This window comes from Falco biarmicus, chromosome 2 (assembly GCF_023638135.1).
Source record: "Falco biarmicus isolate bFalBia1 chromosome 2, bFalBia1.pri, whole genome shotgun sequence".
In the NCBI taxonomy this organism is placed as follows: Eukaryota; Metazoa; Chordata; class Aves; order Falconiformes; family Falconidae; genus Falco; species Falco biarmicus.
Window position 1 is genome coordinate 86,899,507 of NC_079289.1, and position 18,190 is coordinate 86,917,696.

The 18,190-nt window shown below is 38.3% G+C and overlaps 1 protein-coding gene across 1 annotated transcript in view; it reads right to left on the reverse strand.

Annotated features, from left to right (window-relative positions):
• Positions 1 to 2,049: 2,049 nt before the first annotated feature.
• The window catches only part of IL1RAPL1 (interleukin 1 receptor accessory protein like 1), a 767,014-nt gene continuing 750,873 nt past the window's right edge, over positions 2,050 to 18,190 (reverse strand). The window contains exons 10-11 of the mRNA XM_056329365.1: positions 11,069 to 11,239; positions 2,050 to 9,772 (exon numbers count right to left, since the gene is read on the reverse strand). Coding sequence (XP_056185340.1) covers positions 9,054 to 9,772; positions 11,069 to 11,239 — 890 coding nt within the window. The 3' untranslated portion in view covers positions 2,050 to 9,053. The remainder of the gene's footprint in view (positions 9,773 to 11,068; positions 11,240 to 18,190) is intronic.

The window sequence follows — 18,190 nt, forward strand, 5'->3', positions numbered from 1 at the left end:
TTTATTTAGAAAATAAATATAAGTTAATCTCTTTAGCTAAAATATTTAATATACAGTAGACATAAATATAGGTTGATGAGTCTCTACTCAACTTTAGTGCTTCTATTTTAACATCAGTGATTTGGAACAAAGTGTATAAAGGAAGCGGCATATTTTCGAGTTTTTAGTCATATCTATAGCGTTAAAGAAAGCCTTGATAAGAATGCATCTGTTAATCTGTGGTTTATATGGCAATAGTAATGAACATTTGGAAAAGGCAATGGTGCTGAATCTTCAGTTATGTTGTAGAATAACCAGAAACCCATGTTCACAAATTCTGGGCCTGATTCTGCTCTTTTTTGCACCAGTTATACACAATGTTAATTCTGCTGACTTGAGCAGAATCTTTTTTTTTACTTCTACCAACCATTAAGGAAATGAAAAAAAGCATGGCACTTGTTTCATTCCATCAATGCAAAATGTTTTAAAGTTGGTAAGTATACATTTATATCTTCAATGTGTGTGCACGTACTCAGTAGGAGCTACAGAGCATCTCAATTTGGTTGTTCCCAGGATTACAGGAGGCTAGCTGGGAGCTTTATTAACAAAGTGCTTTATTGAGATGCTTATCCAGCTATGAAGTTTGAAAAGTGCGCTCCCAAGAAGGGACTGTTACTGCTTGAGTTGTGCTGTGCACTCTGCTTATGGACAGGCAGCTCCTCCTGAGCTGAGTAAAGTAACAGAATAAAATTAAAGAAACTAAATCCCCTAGACAAATTGCGGCTCGTAAAAAGATGCTACATTTGACATTAGAATCAAACAACTCTCTACATACTTTTGCTTCTTCAGTTGTATTACATCTGCAGCTTTTTTACAAAAGGGAAGGTGGTGAAATTTTTCTTCCACTATTGTAACTAGGCTCGTATTCTTTCTTATAAAGGTCTTTTTGGACATTTTGGTTTCTTGTCTTCTGAAAAAAGTGCAGTTATGTACAATATGGTAATAAAAGTATTTACTGATGAAATGGTGCATATGCTTAGGTTTATATATTATGAATAGTCTCACAACACTAGTAACTGCACAGACAATAGTGTGCTTTTCTTGCAAAATTTGTATGGGACTCAAAACCACTGTGAGTGACAACAGTGGATATTTAGATTTAATGTTGGGAAGATAATTTAATTCCATTCTACTGTAAGCGTTAAGATGAGTATTTAGTCTTCAAGCATCCTCAACTCACCAACTGTGCTGGCTGCCTCACCTCTGCCCAGCACTGAGCAGCTGCCTACTTTAACTTTATCAGATGCTGAGCAAGTATAAAATAAAAAAGATTAACAAATCTGCAAACCTTTACCATGAAATCCAGATGTTATATTAAACTATTTCTGAATTTGCTGACTAATATAATAATAAAAAACCCTAGACCATATTTTTACAGGGTGTGTAAAATGAGCTGGTGACTATCTAGGGCAGAAGGACAGGAAACGGTACACAAACAGGGGCAGATACCTGCCTTGTAGTCAGCTGTTCGAAGCAATCGATATTAGACATTTCCACTGATTCACCTTGACTTTGAAGTACATGATTTTATTTAATTTTTTGAGTCTTAGGAGAACCTTAGCAAGCCAATAGATGGCAATCAGGCCAAAATGAGAAGGAAGCTTCAGGTTTCTCACAGAAACCTCATCTCTCAGTGAGCACGTGGCATCAGATTCGCTGTGTCTGAGATTCCATGTATTATGGCACCTAAAAGCACCATTTTCCCTTTCGAAACCTCTTTGTTGGGGTGCCTATGAAGTGGAGAACTGACTGAAATGGGAGCTAAAGAAATCCAGCAGCTCTTTGAACAGCTGCAATGTGTATGGGTAAGAAACTTTCAGCCCAGTTTATGGCTCCTTTACTTCACTTATCTGGAGCTCAACTCCTTTCTAACGTGACTATGCTAACTAAACTAATGTAGTGCAATTGTATCTCAGTCTTCATGTTTCTTATGAAAACTAAACCAAACCAAACCAAACCAAACCACACCAAACCACACCAAACCACACCAAACCAAACCAAACCAAACCAAACCAAACCAAACCAAACCAAACCAAACCACAATACCAGGAGCTACAAGGGATGAAAATATCCTTGAAAATCATATGAATGTGCAGTTCAGTCTGTCTCCAACCCCTTATGCTCTAGATTGTTCTTTGACAACATTTTGAAAGAAACATGGCAGGTAAGGTGCCAAAGAGGACTGAACAGGGAATTTTTCTTCAATATTCCCTAAAGAACAACTTGGCAACTGTCATTTCAAGCAGATAGTGGTTTTGCTGCTGCTTCTCACTCTTCAAATATCTAACAGTAAAAACAAAAGTACAGGGATGCTGTTTGTTATATGCCACTGAGACCTATTCACAATGTCTTTTGTTTAGAATTGTGAAAAGGTAAGTGGAGAAAATAGCAGATGAACCATACTGACACTAATTATTATTTACAATGATAGGAACTCTGGAGATATTGCTATGATTCAAGTAGATCTGTCATCTAGGAAAGACATTTCCTACCTCTACCAAGGTTATATAGGCTACAGGAGCATCCAGCAGGTCAAGGAAGTACCTGGTGAGCTCGGGTATTATCTAGTGTCCTACAGGCAAAGGGTGTCTGTAATCTCCCGTGGCAACAGGACTAGATGAGTGCTAGTCATGTACCACCTACCTGCTCGTGACATGGCCAGGAAACATCTTCGCTGTACTTCTCCCACCCATCACCTCTGGCTACGCATCTGTGTCACAGTGCCACTTCGCAATGGCATGGATACAAGTTTGTCATCTTGCAACACATGGAAAATGTCATCCTGCAAACAAACCTAGGTTTTGGGGAGTTCCTTGAATTTTTATGAGAGTGATACTTATCTTATTTTGTTGTACTGTTCTAAGTTTAAATGTTTATAAGTTAAAATACCTATGTACAGGCATAAAAATGTATAAAGTGCTTTTTGTGATGTAACTAAGATCTGAGAGTGCTTATTGCAACATTTGTTCCCCAGATATATGCACATTTTGTGGATTCATGTGTTTTGCTGAGGTAGACATAGGTTAGTGATCTTAAAGAAGGAGCCTGGTATCACTGAACTATTTTTCTAAGAAAGGTGGAGAGTCAGTTGTGTCCCTGTTTTCCTCTCTGCTTTGTATTCACATAATTGTTCTATTTGAGGTTGCCTGGGTTTTAAGAAGGCAAATGTTCTAATGTGAGGATGAAGATACATGTGTAATACTAATTGTTTAATTTTTCTACTGAAATGTCCCTAAGAACTTAATTAGGGCTACACTGAACTGTTCACCAGAGAATATTAGCTCTGGCAAACAATTTCTTCTAAGTCTGTAAATTCATTGCCACTTGTGTTTTAGACTCACAATGTAGAATTAGACATTCTAAAAAAAATAAATAAAATCTCCCTGTGATTTACCTGTCATGTGAAAAATGAAGGGAAAATGTAAAACAATCTTTCACATAATTTCCTACAAAACAGTAGGAGAAAACAACCTTCCCAGAAAAAAAAAGAAGCCCTTAAAAACAGGTTTGAAAAGGGTTTAGTAACTGCATTGTTATTTTGCTTTTCTTTGTTTGCTTTTGTTTTTTGAAAGTGTGTGCAGACCCTGCAGCTTAATGGCAGATGGATGGGTGAAAATATTTTGACCCCCTGTAGAGCTTCTCAGTTGCAGGAATGTGGTGCAACCCCTCACTGCGGCTTGCCACCAAATGTGTTTGAGTATGGGCTCTGTAGGTATTATTTTTTTCTGAATTATTTTGTATTTTTGAGGGGGGAAGAAAGAACAAATATTTGCTAATCAGAAAATAGAATGTTGAAAAGTACATCCATTTTATTTTTTTGAGTAATTTGTGTGTTCTTTCTGCTGTGCCTCGATGATTAAGAGAGATGTCTTTCTAAAAAATATCAAGAATATCTCCATCAAATTCTAAGCTCTCAAATTTTGCTTCAAGTTGTTTTCCTAATTCTAGTAACCAGCAAAGAGATGTTTGCACTTTCTCTAAACTCAGTATTGGATCAAGATTATCCCTATCCTAGAGAATCATGTTACTCTTAATCCACCAAACCAAAAAAATATTTCAATTGGCTATTGAATGTTTCTGAAATTACATGAGCTATGACATTGGCTATTTAATGTAAGAATGCTGATAAGCTTTTGGAATGAGACTGATTGTAATAACAAACAGAATACTTTCCTTCAACAACCCTCAGTTTCAATGTACTCATTTTTTAATAATATGAGCAGCTTCAGAATGGATACCTTTTCCAAATAAAGTATCAGGCCTGCCTTTGTAATTTCTGCTCTGACTACTTTACAACTCCGTGAACTCTAGACCTCCTACCCACAGAGCATACTAGTGCAAAGCAAAGGTCAAACTTTGTCTTAAACAGAATTTAAACAAACAAAAAGCATAGGAAAACTCTTAATAGCTGAAACGTTCCTGGGGCAACAACTCGGAGTTCTGGAACATCAACCCAAGGCCAGATGGAGAAGTGCAATGCTGCCAACACATGCTCTTAGAGGATAAAGCCAGAGTTAACGGGAAATAGCCCAGCAAAATTACATCACAAATGACAGCTCACTATCCATGCACAATTCCGTGAGTCTCAGAGGAAAGACACAATGGTGTTCAACTTCCACTCAGCAGGCTATTTAGTAGGTGAAGAGTTGTGATTACACTGAAAAAAATGCAAGGAAACTTGCAACATTCATTAGACAAGGAAATTCATTATTATGAAATTGCTTACATTTTTTCTGATGCCAGTCACATTAAAATTTTGCTCAGCTAAGAAATGGGTTTAAAAATGTGTTCTAGTAAGAGGGAATCAGATAAGGGGTGGCTATTAAAGGAATATAGTTACTCCAGATAATAAATTCAGCCTGCTATAGAAAGCTTTTTTAGCGCTGATAGATTTCTGCCATCCTCTGTATCACAATAGACGACACACCAAAACCTCTCTGTACTAACTATCAACAAGTACAAAATCATTCAGAAGTGTACTAGACATACAGGGACCTGTTTGTCTTGCTGATCTATCTGGACAGGCCCCCAAAAAGCCAGTTCCTTGATGCAGGTCATTTAGAGTACAGAGCTTTGCATGACAAAAATAGCTACAATACAGTTAAAAACCAGGTGGGTATTTTGACCTTTCTTCTCCATTGGCCTTTATCCTAATTTTGAGCTTACTTTACTGCTGTGATTTATTTTTTCTTTTTCTTCTTTGGATTTTAATTAAATTCTTCTTAGGCTTGCTAGCTTGACATTTTCTTCTTTATTTTTTTTCAATTTAAGAATGAAGGAAGTCTGTTTACCCAGTCAGTTTTCCCCAAATCTCACTGTGTTATGTATAATTTAAATGTGTCATTAATGCACAATATCCAAGTAAAACTTTGTGAATTTTAATCAGGTGGGTATAACAAGCTTTCCAATTATTTTGAAGCTGATTATCACCTGTTACGTAACATACACGTGGTTTTCACAGCTGTGCAGTAATAGAAAATTCTTAGTTTGCATCTAAGCCAAATAGTATTTAGCTCTGAACCAGATCATATTGACAGTGTTTGACGCTGGCTGTCAGGTGAGAACTGGCTTCCTACTAAAATTCAGAAGACATTTTGCTGCTGCTTTCCTTATGGCCAAGATTTCAGCTTGTCTCAGACAGCAAATATGAATTCCTTTTCTGTTTGTTTTTCCAATTTTCTTCTCCTGCACAAATCAATCTTACACTCATTCAGCTTTATTAGATTTAGTCCCAAATCATCCTGCTGCAACTGAGAACAGAATCAGACCCAGCAATGCACTTTGCCTTTAGAATCATTAACCGCATACTGTACAGTTCCCCATTTCTGTCCAGCTATATGTGCTGTCCAGAGAACCTATATACTGAATTTCCACAGGTTGTGCAACAGTGTCCTTTAGTTTTATATCAAGGACTACCCTGATTAGAGAGAGCCATATAAAGACAAAGCACCACACTTGGGTAATTCATGTGCATAGAATCCACATACAGACCCGAAGTTACTGACCAGGCAAAGTAAGTTTTTCCGATCATCACACTGTGGAGTTTTTAAAATAAAGTGCTACATGCTTATGGCTAAACCTTATATGTGGCTATTGCATGCACACTTCAGGCTGCATTATCAAAAACTGGAACACCTGCACCAAAAAAGGACGGAGCCTAAGCACTAGGGCAATGACAGGTTTGGTTGGGTGTGGTGTTTTTTTGTTGTTTTTTTTTTTTTCTTTTTCATTTTATTTTGCGTTCCAACAGAACATAGAACACGTGAACACACAACAGTTTCCTTCAATGTTCCCCACACAGAGCTGTTCATAGAGGAGGAATACTAAGGAGGAATGTCTCTAAAGCCATAGACAGCTTCTCCATTTATTTCAGATTTTCTTTTGTGGTTTGGTTTTTTTTTTTTGTTTGTTTGTTTGTTTTTCATTTGTGTAATACTATGACAAAACAGTATAAGAAAAACTTCTTTTAAGTAGTGTGAATATCAAATAGTATCCATCAATCCCTGAATCATGCTATTCAAAGTGCTTAAATCTACACTAAAAACAGAACAACAGAAAAATACTCTGCAAGTGGCTAAGGAAACACCTACCAATCGTCTAAACGCAACTGTGGTCAGAGAGTTACATTCTACATTTATTCCACATCTCAGTCTTTACTTCAGGGCATGTAAAAGGGAAGGAAAGGGGGAAATAATATTGCATTACTGTTAGAGGATATTGGGGTATTTGGCATCCAGATGAATGAAGGAAAATGCCATCCGTGCCTGACAAGTGTCTGTAAGAACAAATAAATATTAAGTTTCTTACACTATGAAAATAACCAAACGTGCAAAGCTCTCTTAAATTTTTGTGTGGCCTGGAAGCTTCATTTCCATTTTTGTAGAAGTTTGGCACATGTCCAGAGGGAGACACCGTAGTAAAGAACAGATTGTAGAAAAGGACTTGAGCAACTTGTCAGAGAAATAAACATTTTTAAGCAAATAAAAATCAATGCACATCCCAAATCTCTATTAGCTTTTTCTGCAGATACTGAGATTGCTTGACTTCCACAACAGGAGCATAGCCATTTCCTCCCAAGCTGTCAGTTAGGGATTACTCCCACAATGATCCCCCAAACTGCAGTTTACCCACTCTCTACCCATCACTTCTCATTAAGAAGACCAAAATAATACAAATTGTACTTTTCTTATTGTGACAATCAGGATGAACGAATCCCACACATCCATTACATTGGCCAATATCATTCAGCTACCATAAAAATACCTAAAGCTAATTAATTACATAAATAGATTGTAAGGTCTGTTTGCCAGCATACCACTTACATTTCTGCCAGGGTAAATCAAACCCATGACTACATGACAGTGCTCTGCATCCAGTAACTGCCCCAGCTCCTCTGCTTCTGCTAGCAGAGACTAGCAGAGAGCTTGGCCTGAGTATGTTGTAGAGCTACAACACTGCTCCTCTCTCTTTCTAAAACCAGAAAATACTTTTCCATTATTTAAAACATAAATATGAGTAAGATGCTTATTTCATTTGTCTTAAAGATGTCCAGATGTAAACATAGTGGGGTTTTTTTTAATTCCCTGGCAGCCATGGTACATGCATTATTTGCAACTTCTCAGAGATAGAATCATACATAAAAAATAAAACTAATTTATTTATTCATTAAAGTGAATAAATTGTTTTTAATACTTCCAGGTCTGATTTAAATATTAATTTTGTATAAATAAAGTTTATTCTGAAAACAATTATATTTGTTGGTATTCATGTCATTTTTTTCTGCCTGAGTTCTTATCGAAATAATGTTGAAATTAATGAAGTTTTACTTATCATTACAAGCTAAAAACAAATGAAAGAAGATTTCTTAATCCTGAATATATCATTTTAAAGCACATACAGTTTTTGGAACATTAAAATACAAGGGGACTCTGTAATCCACAGCAAAATAATGTTTTGCTCTTACTCTTTTAGAAAAGAACACTTTCTATAATACAAAGTGACAAACCATCTACAATATTGTCTTTTTATTCCCCTTTGGTTTGGAAGTCATCACTGTAAATATCAGCTGGACACTGCACTTCATTGTCTATTGCCTCACTTGTCTTACTTGCCTGACAATTGTAAATGATCTTATTTGCAAGATTTTGAAACGGGGGAAGGGAAAAAGTGAAATGCTTAAAAATAAAATCCACAACCACATTAATACTTTTCCAGGAAGTGTTAAAAATACGGTTTGCTTTTATATTTATAAAAGACATACAATCAACTCATCTTTAAATTGATAATTAAAAAAAAAAAAAATCCCAAACCCAAGAAAGCAAAAACCAAACCATCTCTAGTTTCTACACACTCTGTAGTGACTACTGTGAAGCAACCGATACAGATTGGGTATATTGTGTTGTTTGACAGGTATCTACCAAGTTACATGTTAGACGATCAGACTGTAGTGTTACCCCAAACGGGGGTCATTGTAAAGGCAGGGAAGGAGCAGTGCACATTATGGGAGTAGAAATGAAACTGGAGTTCTCAGTGAGGGATGGTGTCCTTCTAAGAACAAATATTCTCCAAAAGAGGTGAACTGCAGCAGGCATGGCCTTCAGGAATCAGGCTAGGCAGGCCAACAAAATGGATGGTGCTTCTGATATCAACATAGCTTTGTCCAAGCATTCCCAAGAGAGGTTAAAAACAAACAAACAAAAAGTCTAAAACTATACTAATGAAGCAAAAATGTTTCCTATCTATACAGCAGTCTCTTCATTTTAAAAAATGTAAATATACAAATTCCAATGACATATAAAACAAAGTTGAAAATGCGAATGGGAAGAGACATGGGTAAAACAGGAAGACTGATGCTACAAAGAAATTGCAAAAAACATATGTACAAGACCCTGTTTTTCCTCGTATGTTATCGATTGTAATGCATGTTTAACAGCAGCAGTCGAGGATGTAGTTCCAGGCACTGGACTGCAGACTCAGCTTCTACTCAAGGGGGTTCATGTCCCCTTGCATTTCGGTCACCAAATGACACTTGATATACTGGTCTCCCGTGGCAAGAGGGGCAGTATCGCACTGTTTGTGTGAGCCTCTTCTGGATTCTGCTCCCTGTTAGTTTTTGTCTGCGGCCGCTGCCCATTTATAAGTGTCATAGGGATGTTACAGTAGGTGTGCTGGTTACCTATTGAGGTAAGTGGCAGGGTGCCGGTAGGAGGTACATCGTATTCATAGCTTCGATAATAGTGTTTCTGGCGCAACTGTGAATGGTATGTGTTATGAAAGGTGGAGCGCAGGTCTGGATGGGCAGTGGCAAGAGCAGTGGAGGTGGCAGCAGCCATGGAAATTGCAGAGACTGTCTGCAGTTCCCCAAAGGGCCCCTGCTCACTGACATCTAAAACCTGCTCGTGTGTGATGGGTTCAATCCTCTTAAAAGGCATTTCGTACTGTAAACGTTTCCAGAACTTAGAATTCAACTTGTTGCATTTTGGTCCATGCCATTTAATGACAGTGAGGAGCTTGATGGTGTGTTTTAGGGCCTCAACCTCCTGGTAGTTCATAACTCCTCGTAGTTCACTGCATTCAATCAATATCACTTTGATTTCGCCCGTGACTAACATGTTTCGAAGCCTCGTTTCCAGTTCAAAGATGCTCCAGCCTCTTCTTACCACGTAATTTGGAGTCATGACGATGATCAGTCGCTTGCTTTGGTCTACACATCTTGCCACATCTTCAATGTAGGCTACAAAATAAGACAACCGCTCAAAAACCAATCTAAGAAAACATTCTGCTCCTTTAGACTGGGGAGAAACAAGAGACAAATCCCTTCTCTTGGAATGGTTCACTGAAATATGCAAAAACATCACTTGCAAATGTGCCCAGTTGGCTTGGCAGGACATGGTCCCGGACAACCCACTCTAGGTGTCCCTGCTTGAGCAATGGGGTTGTACAACATGACCTCCAGAGGTTCCTTCCAACCTCAACTGTTCTGTGATGCTGAAACTATTCACAAATGCACTATGGATTGTGTTTGTTCATGAGCTGTGGTTTTGTATCAGTACCTATATCCTTAGTAGAACAAGTGTGTTCACCATAATTTTTTCTCTTTAAAAAGGCAGTCAACCAAGCAGGCAAAGTAACAGCAACTATGTGCTTCAGGGGCTCAGTCTCAAACCCAAATGATACTCTAAGGTGTACTGTAGGCTTAGAATCTTCTTTTCCTTTCATGTCCCTACCACACACATTCTTAAAAACAGTGTTGTCTCCTGAAAATTAACGTTTAGTTTTCTGTAGATTGAAAAAAAATCCATGTGATTGTTTGATTTTGTGTTTTGTCTATATCAAGCATAATTTCTTACCTTTAGTAAAAGATATTATCTTAGTAGCTGGCTATAGATTACACTGAATTTACGAAGAATACTACAATTTACAGAAAATTACTGTACAAAGTTTGGAATGTGTGAAAGAAACATGAAAAAGATCTACTTGTACCAGCTGGAATTAATTCTAATTTTCACTCTCTGAAAATGATCCAGTACCTCCACTACACATTTATCTGCAGTGGACACTAGCAGATCTCACTACTTTGCTCTGCTGTAGATGTTACTGCTCAACCTTTCCCTTAGTCCAAACACTTTTTCCTTCCTGTCTGAATTTCTGTGATAAATACTTTGAATCATGGATACCTTTCCAGGCAAACTCTAAGGAACAGAAAACAAAGATCTTTGTATTTATTTCTAGATATGGAAGCTCTCAAAAAATATGTTAAAAAACGTTAGTCTTATTGATTTCCTTTGCTTATGCATGCCCTTTCTGCACCATCTCACCTTCAATCAATATAACACAATTACTAAAACCCAATCTTCTTGTCTGGGAAACACACATTAAGTGTGTTTGGTGGCTTATCTTTACCGTTCTCTAAGACAAGGGAGGAAAGATGATGTTCTGAAGGAGCAGGTATAGAAATGATACTAAAGCAATCACTGTAATCACTGCATTTGCTATTTAGGAGACACACAAGAATAAAGACATGACTTACTTCCTGTGGGAATCAAATCTCGGTCTGGTATGAATAACTTGTATCCATAATGCTTTTCAAGCATATCTGGTAGGATCTCAAGAGCGAATCTTTCTTCTTCTCCAGTTTCTTGATTCCACTGGTCAGGATCCACTTTGGTATAAGATAGATATGCATCGTAGTCTTTGTTGTCTGAGGAAAGAGAGGAAGAAAGTAAGATAGTTTATTCACTATTCTTGCAGATTTCCTAGATAATTCCCCCAAAATAATTTCTGGAAGAACTTTCCAGGAATAGGAAATTGTTTAGATAAAATGGCAAGCTTTCACCAATCTCCAGATATGAATCCATTCACCTTTCCTGTTTCACCTGGTGAAGATAATCCGTATTTAAATAGATGCAAGGGATATGGGATTCACAACCATAGACTAAAGTCAGTTTGTGTATAAACATTTGTGTAAGGCTCTGTATGAAGGAAATCCTCTCAACTGTGGGGTGACAGCTTGTGAGCTCAAAAGAAAAAAGCCGCTGAAAAGAATTTGAATTCTTTTCTAGCTTTAAAAGGGAAGAGAAAAGCATGGAAATACCAAAGCTCATGTGCAACTGTCTCTGTTGCATAGCAAAAATGTTTCAGTCTTCCCAGATTTTTACTATAAATTTAGAACCTGGGGCTGAAATGTTCTTAGTGTATGTTAGTTTTACTTGTAGAACTCATTGGCTTTCCAGATCTGAAATTATTGCCAAGCTTAAATCTTTGCAGCATCAGCTCCTGATAACGCAGTTTAAATCTCTTGAATTGTGTGCTTAAATTTGCAGATTTAATGTTGCGTTAATGTACATTTCATTGCTTAACAGTGTGTTATTTCATTTCAATAGGAAAAATAAATGTGCCTGTTTCTTAAATGTGCCTGGTGTGCCTACTTGAAAGACTGAATCAAAAGAGCCATAATTAATTTTCATTAGGAGGTCAATAATGCCAAGTGCTTTGGAACTAATTCAGTAGAATGAGAGGTCATGTTTTGACTTTTGTTGTGAAGAAAGCAGAAAAAAATCAATGGCAAGAGTAATGAAATGTTAACATCATTCTAACTCTCTTGACAACATTATGCACAGGCTATCGAGAATATCAATCGCTTGTAAAAGAGACCTGATTGAATACTCCACTCTGTGTCATAAGTAACATTATATTCAGTCAATGCTGACTCCAGTTATTTACTAAGCCACTCCTTCCCTCATTTAACACCTTTTTGTACTCTGGTAGCATTATTCAGAAAAGTCTGCCAAATGTAGGGTGGGTGCAGAGAGCATAAATGAAAGTCATGCAATGGTGCTAATCTTGAAGAGTCCACTCTTCCTTCTGAGAAACCATGCATACTATGCTCATTAACATTTGCAAGTGGCAAAATTAATTATTAGGTGCTCATTCCTTCCCCTGCACACTTTTTATGTCAATATTATCTATTGGATTGGTATATCCACAGAAAAAAAAAACAAACAAAAACAATAGAAAAAAAAAAGACAAGAGAAAAAGAAGCACTGTCTTCCATGGTTCATTCTTTCCGTTATTTTTCTTCAGTATATTTGTGAAACCATGATCCTTAAGAGCAGAAAAGCTCCTAATGACTTTGACAATATGCTGAAATAACACTGGCTGGATCAGGAATGAGATAGAGGGAGATTACATAGCGGGTTTGTGTTTCTTCAGTAGGACAGTATTAACCCAGCAACCAAGTTAACACATAGAGAGGTCAAGAAATAAATGGGGAAATTATGACAGCTGGCAAAATGCTGATACGGTAATGCCATTTTCTGTTGTTACAGTAATGGTCATAACTACAGGACATACTTGAGAACAGCGTTGCTCTGCTGAAAGTCTTTAAGTAAAGATGAGAATCTCATTTCTCAAAAGGAAAAATAATAAATAATGCAGTATTCAAACTGTTTTAAAGTCTCAGGGTATTGTCTGTTAAAATGGTTTGCACATTCTTACTTAGAGAAAAAATTATTCATGCTATGCCACTGTTTTTCTTACATATGTAAATATCACACTAATGCATGTATTTGAAATACACATTTTTCATACCATGGCAGCTCCAGCATTTCCACTGACTACAACTGTAACACCCTGTATTTCAGGGAACATTTCTTTTCATCCCAGTTCCCTAGTTTTAATAGCATTTGAAGGACAAAGAATAGCCAGGATCTACACAATGTCTATATCTACTTAAAGGGTCCAGGCAATTGTGAATTCATTTAAACTCCAATCCAGCAACATATGTAGTCCAGTTTGGGAAACTGTTAGATGCATTAGCACAGTGGTTTCCCTGAGCTATTATATTCCCCATCTGTCAGGTTTTTTTAAACTTACTTTGACAAAAAGTAAAAAAGTTCAGCTTACAGCAGAAATACCTTATGTGGTAATTTCGTTATCTGATGGGCTGACATACTGGCATGAGCAGTTAATTTGCAAAAGGTGAAATGCCTGGAATACACAGGGGATGATCACATATGCCTTCATTTTACTTCTGTGATATTTATGTATTAGCCTGCTTTTAGTTAATTAAAATTATTTGGGTTACATTGCCAGCTTTGTGAAACATTTTAAGAACTACAGCAGGCAGATAGCTATACAGCCATCAGAAGCTGTCTTTTCTGTGATGTGATCAAAGAGCTATGGCATTATTTGCTATTTTCTCTAATTGTTACAGATAGTAAAAAAATGTAGAATTTAATTTTTAATGAAAAATTGAGAACTTAAGAGATTGTTGAAATCTCCTATCTCCAGGAAAGTACTTAAATACACAGTAGTTAGTGTCTCTTCCTGTGGTTTTTCTCAGTTAAATGCTCCCACCTACTCCTGCTTGTAATGGGTGGGACTGATGCCTACATTCTAAAGAATATTTCTGATCCTAATTAATGGTTTTTAATGTGCTGTCCCAATGGGCTGAGAGGGAGAGGTGGGAGCCTGCAGACATCCAGATCTTATGGCTGAGTCAAACCCTGGGAGCTGGGGCTTGCACCTTGCCAGTCTTTTGGCCACGTTACATGGAAGCAGGAGGCTTTTGGCTTTTCTCTCAAGTCCTTTGCTCTTGGGCTGTTTCCCATGTTCCTTCCTTTGAGCAACACACCTGGAATTCCCCAGACTCCCAGCAAGCATGCAAAAATCCATCACACCTTTGTGTTTTCTGGACCATTCACTGGAACAGGTATTTTATCCATGAAAATATTTGGTGTCAGTATATCTGCCTTTTCCAAGAAAAAGAAAAAACTTCACCAGAAAATTTCTGATCTGGTCCTAATCACAAATGAAGTCACAAAGGACTGGATATTACTACTTATATTATTATGTAGTATGATAACTACAGATTTAGCTATTCAATAAGTACAGATGCTGGCTGGATCTAATATTCAGTGGCAAATTAAGCTTTTCTTTAAAATGAGAATTTCCTTATTTCCCTTCATCAGCAAACAATTAAGTCTTCCATCCAAGAATCCTTAAAATGAAAATGTGATTGTTGCTTGCACTTTGGCTTTAGATATAGATGATGCCATTTCAAAGACTTGGTTTTGTCAGGCTCCTGCGCACTAGCAATAAACTGGAATATAGTTACTCACTGTTTCTTCCCACACTTAGGAAGAAAAATACCTGCTAATAACCAAAGGCAGGGATGTTGATCATTTAACCTGAAACTTTTTTGCTTTCCCATGGAGATTGAAAGCAATTATCTACATATACTTTTTTATCTGAAAGCACTTTTATTCCCTTAACCATTTTTTTTAGAAACGTATCAGAATAAATCATCTTGCTTTGCCTCCAGGTATGTTGCAGAGCTGTATTATGTAATGGCTGTCCTTTAATTTAGTGAACACAGCTGAGTATGAGATACAGTATCATGCAACAGCAATATTTTGAAACAGTTTAGTATAATGAATTTCCTCTTCCCATTCTTTGTGAATGGACAAGTGATCCTCTTCAGTTATGTGGTTTGTAGTTGCTTTCTGCTGCCTACAGGTTGTATATAGCTAGAATGAAGCTCTTCGACTCAACAGCCTCCATGTCTGTGAAGTTTTGTTGTATCCATTAATTGAAACTATTGAAACAAAACCTAAAGCAGACCTTGCATGGCCAAATTCAACCAGACTTGATGCAAAAAATGTCTTCATTATTGCACTGCAGATAACCATGAAAGCATGTGCAAGCTCTGGATTAGTTCATCACAGCAGGCTCAAATACAGCCTGTGCTCGAGGTATGATGCATTCAATCCAAAAATATTTCAGTCAGCTCAAAACTACTGGTACTGCAAAGACTCTGGTCAAAACGGACTGTCACATACAATCATTTTAACTCTTTATTGAGTAGAAAGAGAGTGAGGACACTGAGTAATAAACATGGAGCTGTGCTCAGCTACAGGTCTGACAAAATTGGATAAGTCTTAGGGGTAAAAATTGAGGGTGAAATCCCAGCTTCATTAATAACACACTGAAACGTTACTACTGTTAGTGGCCCGGGATTTTAGCCAAAACACCTGTTACTTCATTACAGCATGCATTCCTTATTGCTGTCCATTCCTTTCAGTACTTATCCAAATGTAGAATATGTTATCATACTGACCTGACAGCCTATGATGGAATGACTGGCTGGGTAGATGAGGGGAGAGTAGTGAATGTTGTCTACCTTGATTTCAGTAAGGTTTTTTACACTGTCTCTGTAACATCTTCACAGGTAAGCTCAGGGAGTGTGGGTTAGATGAGCAGACTTTCAGGTGGATTGAGAACTGACTGAATGGCAGAGCTCAGAGGGCTGTGATCAGTGGCACAGAGTCCAGCTGGAGGCCTGTCGCTGGTGGGCTCTGTAGGGGTCAGTACTGGGTCCCATCACATTCAGCTTATAATGACCTGGGTGAAGGGACAGAATGTACCCTCAACAAGTTTACTGATGATACCAAACTGGGAGGAGTGGCTGATTCACCAGGAGGCTGCGCTGCCATTCAGCGAGACCTGGACAGCTGGAGAGTTGGGCGGAGAGGAACCTCATGGAGTTCAACATAGGCAAGTGTGAGGTCCTGCACCTGGGGAGGAACAACCCCCCCATGCACCAGTACAGGTTGGGAACTGACCTGCTGAAGGGAAGGCAGCTCTGTGGGGAAGGACTGGGAGTTCTGGTGGACACCAAGTTTCCCATGAGCCAGCAGTGTGCACGTGGCCAAGAAGGCCAACGGAATCCTGGGGTGCATTAGGAGGAGCACGGCCAGCAGGTTGAGGAAGGTGATCCTGCCCTCTGCTCTGCCCTGGTGAGGCCCCATCTGGAGTGCTGTGTCCAGTGCTGGGCTCCCCAGTTCAGGAGAGACAGGGAACTGCTGGAGAGGGTCCAGCAAAGGCTGCAAAGATGATGAGGGGACTGGGGCATCTCTCTTATGAGGAAAGGCTGAGAGAGCTGGGCTTGTTTAGCCTGGAGAAGAAAAGACTGAGAGGGGATCTTATCAATGTCTACAAATAACTTCAGAGTGAGTGTCAGGAGGATGGGACCAGGCTTTTTTCAACAGGGCCCAGCAACAGGCCAAGGGGCAATGGGCACAAACCGCAACACAGGCAGTTCTGTCTGAGTATGAGGAAGAACTTCTTTACTTTGGGGATGACAGAACAGTGGAACAGGCTGCCAGAGATGTTGTGGAGTCTCCTTCTTTGGAGAGATTGTAAACCCACCTGAACGTGAGTCTGTGCAACCTGCTCTAGGTGAACCTGCTTTAGCAGGGGTTTGGACTAGATGATCTCCAGAGGTCCCTTCCTACCCTGACCATTCTGTGACTTTGTGATCATACTCCCTGTAACTTTCTACAGTGATAATCCAGCAGAAGCAATATAAAGTTTTAGAGGATGAAGTTTCAAATGCTGCTTGTTATTCCAAGGATGTGCTCAGCAGCAGTCACTTAAAGGCTCAACGTAAGCATAAAATGAAACCCAGACTCTATATGCATCTACTTTGACACATGCAAATGGGATCTTTGGGTAAGTAAATTGCTATCAGACATCTAAGAACTTATCGGTATGCATGCTCTTTTAGCAACCACACATGAAGAAATGGTAAGTAAGCTGGTGCCTACAGAAAGATAGATAAAACTTTCTCTTCTACAGAGACCACCAAACAGATTCAGCCTTGCGTTTGTGTTGTAAATGTACATGTTTTCTAGTGATTTCCATGTTACGCTTCAAGAAGTTAGCAGTCTGGGCCTTTGAGGGTTCATTAAACCTTAAACATTGCAGATATTTCTGATAATGGGGGCAGAAAAATGATATATATCTGGATGGAAAAATAAAAATAGCAAAAAAGCCTTTATAGACTAAGTTTTTTCTTATCAGTCGTGTTCAAGCAGATGATAAATTCTATCTTTCAGCTGACATGACACATTTAACACAAGACAGATTAAAAGATCAAAACAAAAAGAAATTCTGCAATGTTGTGTTTCACAGTGAATCTTATGTTAATGAAGCTGTAAGACTTGGACACTAGGGTCAAGCCATGCCTCTGTGCGTCCTGAAATCCTTCAGAGTAATTAGCAGCTCCTACAGAAACATTTGGTGCACTGAAGGCAGCTGATCACACACAGGCTGCTCTGCAGCTAGGAATAGCCAGCAATACGTCTGGCTCCTGCAGATCTCCCATTTCTAGATCAATAGGAAACTGGAGAGATGATTCCCCTCCTCTTCACCAGAGCACATGCCAGCCTAGTAAAGACTCAGATACTCATTATTGGAGTGTAGGAGCAATGTGCTGATTTACCTTGGAGTTTCAGGATTTCAAGTGAGGTTCTTAGAAATGACAGACTGGATCCTCCCCGTGCTGCAGGGAGTTGGAGTCAAATTGATTGCAGGGGGCTTTCCTCTTTAAAAAAAGTGCTGTATTCAGGAAGAGTTGCAAACTAGTGGGCTTTCAAGATTTCACAGAGACTGCACTTGCTTCAAAATTATAATGATTATGACATTTCAAACTCTGTATTTGTATCATTATTTGTGGGACCATATTTAATGTACACAATGCAATAATGTTCATCACCCTTAAGGTAATGGAAAAAGTAATTTAAATGCTTAGCTGAGTAAAATGCCCAAATCCTAAGTCTTTCAAAATGTTTATAATTTTCCTTACACT